At 44.2% G+C, this 5,237-nt stretch overlaps 1 protein-coding gene and 1 long non-coding RNA gene across 2 annotated transcripts; both read left to right on the top strand.

The window, feature by feature from the left end:
- The first annotated feature begins 910 nt into the window (after positions 1-910).
- Positions 911-1,732, top strand: LOC146392734 (uncharacterized). The gene is made up of 3 exons (XR_014801261.1): positions 911-1,035; positions 1,111-1,173; positions 1,462-1,732. It is a non-coding gene; the product is annotated as an uncharacterized LOC146392734 (long non-coding RNA).
- Positions 1,733-2,195: 463 nt separating this feature from the next.
- On the top strand, positions 2,196-3,785 carry LOC146392733 (paraneoplastic antigen Ma3 homolog). Its single transcript, XM_084938877.1, has one exon. The coding sequence runs from the start codon at positions 2,272-2,274 to the stop codon at positions 3,694-3,696; it is 1,425 nt and encodes a 474-aa protein (XP_084795003.1). The 5' UTR covers positions 2,196-2,271; the 3' UTR covers positions 3,697-3,785.
- Positions 3,786-5,237: the final 1,452 nt, after the last annotated feature.

Here is a 5,237-nt window from a genome sequence, read left to right as displayed (position 1 = left end):
TATACTTACATATCTATATTATTGCTAATATATATTGTAATATATCTATATCACTAAAGCACTTCTGGATGGATGCAAACTGCATTTCGTTGCCCTGTACCTGTGCATGTGCAATGACAATAAAGTTGAATTCTATTCTATTCTATTCTATTCTAAAACAACCACTTATGACATTTCCAGTGGCTTTGCACAGGGCAGCTGTCTTGGTCCATTACTTTTCTCATTATCTGTGCTACCATTTGGCATAAGATTAATTTCTATGGTTATGCAAATAATACACAGTGAATTGTTATGTCACTGTTACCAGATGAATGAGCAGATCCTTTGATTTTAACTTGACAAAAACCAAATATCTTTTTTTTTTTTTTTGACGTAATAACAATTGCAACCTGCTTGTTCTTTCATTAGACACATGAACTGAAGGGAGAAAACCACAACTCAAAAGTCTTAGACCTTGTCTTGACTTGCAAACCCCACACTGATTTCATTTCCAAGCCATCCTTTTTTATGTGACAATTTCATGATTCTCAGTATTTTGTTAATGCATGTATTCTAGTAGGGTTAATTATTGTTGGATTAATGCAACGCTCGCTCTGAAATTTCCTTCTATTACTCCCATGTTTCTTGTCTTTCTCCATGTCTAGATTTGTCTCTCTATCCTTTTCTCATATGATTTATGTTTTACAGGATTTTTAGGATGTTTTATTTTATATCACTTCTCCTGTCTTTAAAATTTTATGGTTCTGAAGTCTTACTCAGATTTGAAATATCTGAGTAACATTGACTTGACTTGACCTTGTAGCAGAAGTGTGTAACCCACATAAAAAAAGAACTGCATCTATAACTAAACCGAAATTTTAAATTCCAACCGGAGCGTGTCCGTGAAGGTATCGCGACGCGTCATGACGTACGCCACGCCGTGAGTCTGCACGTGCCTGTTGTGACCAATTACATACGCGAGGCACCAATATATGCCTTCCGGGTTGTCGCCTCGAAAAGACGCGGGGGAGAGGCGTTAGCGGATGGAAGCAACAGGTACGTGGGGCGAGCGCTCTTCACTGTTTACTATCTTGGCTTGTCTTTGAAGTAATTGTGGACTGCGTTCAACAGTACTTTGATACCGCCGCGGGTAGATGCGTGGGGGCTCGTATGTGACATCGCACGTAGTGAATGGTGAGTTGAGTCTGAATGTCTGTTTGTATTTGTAACCCGTATCAGTATGCCAGTGCTATTAGCTGATGGGTTAGCTAAGGCTGAGGCCTACTACATTACTACTACTCTCACTCTACGTGGCTGTAGTCTTGTTATTAGAGATTATCATTTATTTTAATTTATTACAATGGTTGGATATGTATTTGTTGTATACTGGTATTTTCTCATGAACTTTATTGTGTACACTGGAACTAAAGCTAGCTTGGGAAATTTAGATGAATTTTGCTAATAGTGGTCCTGTGATTATAGTGCAGGCTAGTGGTGCCCTGGAGAGACCACAGCGATACCACTACTTTGGATGGTGAGCTAGGCCCAATGAGCCAAAACCCCAGCTACAACTTCCTGCGGTCTGGTAGGAGGCTGCTGCGGCCTACACTCTCCCCCCCCTGGTTTTCAGTCCCCCAAATCTCACTTCCGAGATCTCAGTCTTGGAATCTCAGTTCTGATCATCACACTTTCAATTTCAACCTGTTACAGACTGTCATACGCGTTGGACTTATATCAATCATGAAATAGCAACTTTATGGAGATTGTCTGCCGGGAGTTGGAGGAGGTTGCTGCACCACTGTGCAGCTGGTATTTTACAAGCTTGAATTATGTTTTAAATTTTCCTGTTTGCAGATTTTGTAAATATTGGTATTTGGATTGCACTTTATTTTCACTGTAAATAACAACCGTAATCACCATACCTGTGGTTGTACGTTTATTATACTTCACTCACCTCCCAGAGCCGAATCTGACATCTTCTGAATTAGCCAACCACTCATAACCAACTCAATTTATCTTAGCTTATGTACTTGCTACATAAGACTAATAAGTGGCGAGCCAGCCAGGAGGTTGTGTCAAGTATAATTTTGCTGTGTACATTCAGTCTCACCATCTCACCATATTACTATGAACATGGACTTGTTGGAGCCATTAGGTGTTAAAATACCAAACGCGGTGTTGGTCAGTGGCGTCCCTGCATATGAGGTTGAGGAGGTTGAAGATTTTCTTCTCCAGTATGGTGCTATTGAACGCTCCGTGCCAATAAACTCACCCGGTTCTGAGTTTAATAATATGCTCGTCGTTGAGTTTAAAACGGGGTCTGCTTTTGATTTATTGGGTCCGATTCTGCCGTATACATTTAAGCCCTTAGATAATGAATATCATATAACAAGCTTGTCTAAAATCTATGCGGCTACTGTCGGGTGCACAAAGACTAAGACCTATTTAGCTGACTTAAAACAAGTAGCAAAACTGTCTGGTCGGGATTTTGCTGAAGTTCTCCAAGAACTAATGACCCAAATAAATGGAGCTGTTTCAGAACTGCGCCCAGGAAAATCAGAAGGGCTCAAGCAGGAATGCACTGTCGCATCTGAACATAAAACGGCTGCCACTCCGGATCAACAAACCCACAACATGGCTATTCCTGTCACTTCTTCAGCTGCCCTACATCCTACAACAACAGAAGGACATTCTATCAGTATGTCTGCAGCTGAGTTGAATCCACCTGAAGTACAGAGGTATGTTGTGGAGCATATAGTAAAGAGCGAAGATGTAAACATACGTTCATCCCATAGGCTGCGCATGTTTTCTGGGAGACTGCCACACCCACAGCATGAGGTGGACTATGATACATGGCGCTCTGGAGTGGAGCTCATCTTAAAGGATCCAGCCATGTCAGAACTACGAAGATCCAGACACATCCTCGATAGTCTTTTACCACCTGCAGCGGACATAATTAAGCACCTTAACCCCGACCTACCAGCAGAGACTTACATTCAACATCTTGATTCTGCTTATGGAATTGTACAGGATGGGGAAGAACTTTATGTGAAGTTCATGGACACACTGCAAGACTCGGGTGAGAAACCATCCGGCTACCTACAGCGACTTCAGGTGGCCCTGAGTTTAGCTGTCAAGCGGGGAGGAGTCAAGCAGGGTGAAGTGAACAGGCACCTGCTCAGCCAATTCTGTAGGGGATGTTGGGATAGCAACCTTATCTCTGAGCTCCAGCTGAAGCAGAGAAAATCCAACCCACCTTCTTTTGCAGAACTGTTACTCCTATTAAGAACTGAAGAAGACAGAGAAGCTAGCAAAACTCTGAGGATGAAGCAACATCTGGGAACACCAAGACACAGAGTTGCAGCTCAAGCTCAGTTCGCAGTAGAAGAAGAAAGGGGGGTCTGTGCTGCGTTGTCCACTCTCACCCAGCAGATGGCGGAGATACAAAAGCAACTTGCCGCCTTAACTGCCTCCCAGTCTCACCAGTCCTGTACTCCTGTTCCAAAGCAGCACCAGAAGCAAAGAATGGATACACAGGGGAATATATCACCTAACCCCAAGCCTGGTTTCTGTTTCAGGTGTGGGGAAGATGGACACATTAGACCACAGTGTGAGAACAGACCCAATCCTGCATTGGTCAATGCAAAACGCAAACAGTTCAGTGAAAGGAAACCAAAATGGCAGAAGCGGAATTCATCAACTGGACATTTAAACTAGATACAGTTTCTGTAATGGGACGTACAGGAACTGTGCAGGACCCACATTGTCCCGCAAAGAAGGAAAGGAACAAGGGGGAAATTGTTCACTGTGTAGACCCACACACTCGTCCGAAGGCAACCACAATGTTACCTCATGGGTTAGTTGGGTCAAGGTGCACAATAGAGGTGAATCTAGCAGGCTATCCACAGCAATGCCTGCTTGATACAGGATCACAGGTAACTACAATACCTGTATCCTTTTACAACAATCATCTTCATGAACAACAAATTCAACCACTCCATGATCTTCTCCAAGTGGAAGGTGCTGCGGGTCAAACCATCCCATACCTTGGATACATTGAGATTTCCGTCAAGTTCCCCAGAGACTTTGTTGGTAAAGAATATGAAGTAACAACATTGGCTCTAGTTGTTCCAGACGCACACCCTGACGTCCCCGCTGTTGTGCTAATTGGGATGAATACCCTGGAACCACTGTATGAACAGCATCTTAACCAGCATCCGAGCTATCAGCCTAGCACTCACGGGTACAGAGCGGTGTTGAAAACACTACAGCTGTCACACAAGCAGAAGGAGAATGGCAACATTGGAATTGTGAGGCTACTAAGCAAGGCTCCAGTGCGTGTTCCGGCCGGCCGCACTATTGTCATCCAGGGCTCTGCCAAAGTTTCCACCCCATTGTTTAGCCAGAGTGTTCTCCTACAGCATCCTGCTTCCACCTTACCTGGTGGTTTATGTGTCAGCAGTTGTCTTATCAACTTCCCAGCTCTTTCCCCATACAAGGTTCCCGTGGTTATTACAAATGAGTCGGAGCAAGATACCTTCATTCCACCTCACAGTGTCATTGCGGATTTGGAAACCTACCACTGTATCTTGTCTGAACACCGCGTGACCCATCTTCCAGTCAGGAACACTATCACCACCCTGAATTTTGATTTTGGTGATTCTCCGCTGTCACCTGAATGGAAGACGCGAGTCATAGGAAAGCTGAATAACATCTCGGAGGTCTTTTCACATCATGACTTGGATTTTGGATGTACATCAGCTGTCAAACATCATATCCCACTCCATGACAATACACCGTTCAAGCAACGTGCCCGGCCAATCCATCCACAAGATTTCGAAGCTGTCCGCCGTCACCTGCGTGAGCTTCTGGAAGCCGGCATTATAAGGGAATCATCGTCTCCCTTTGCTTCGCCTATCGTGGTGGTCAGGAAGAAGAACGGTGAGGTTCGACTGTGCATAGACTACCGGAAACTAAACCTCCAAACCATCAAGGATGCATACCCCTTACCTAATTTGGAAGAATCATTTTCAGCACTCACTGGTTCTAAGTGGTTTTCAGTACTTGACCTGAAGTCCGGTTACTACCAGATCCAGATGGAGGAGGAAGACAAGGCAAAGACTGCTTTTGTGACTCCTCTTGGGTTCTGGGAGTTTAACCAAATGCCTCAAGGTGTCACCAACGCCCCAAGCACATTTCAGCGCTTGATGGAGCGATGCATGGGGGACCTCCACCTAAAGGAAGTGCTCGTTTTCCTC

This window comes from Perissodus microlepis, chromosome 2 (assembly GCF_051167445.1).
Source record: "Perissodus microlepis isolate ML-2025 ecotype Zambia chromosome 2, ASM5116744v1, whole genome shotgun sequence".
In the NCBI taxonomy this organism is placed as follows: Eukaryota; Metazoa; Chordata; class Actinopteri; order Cichliformes; family Cichlidae; genus Perissodus; species Perissodus microlepis.
Note: the sequence above shows the minus strand (reverse complement) of the source record. Positions and strands in the feature narration are given on the sequence as shown.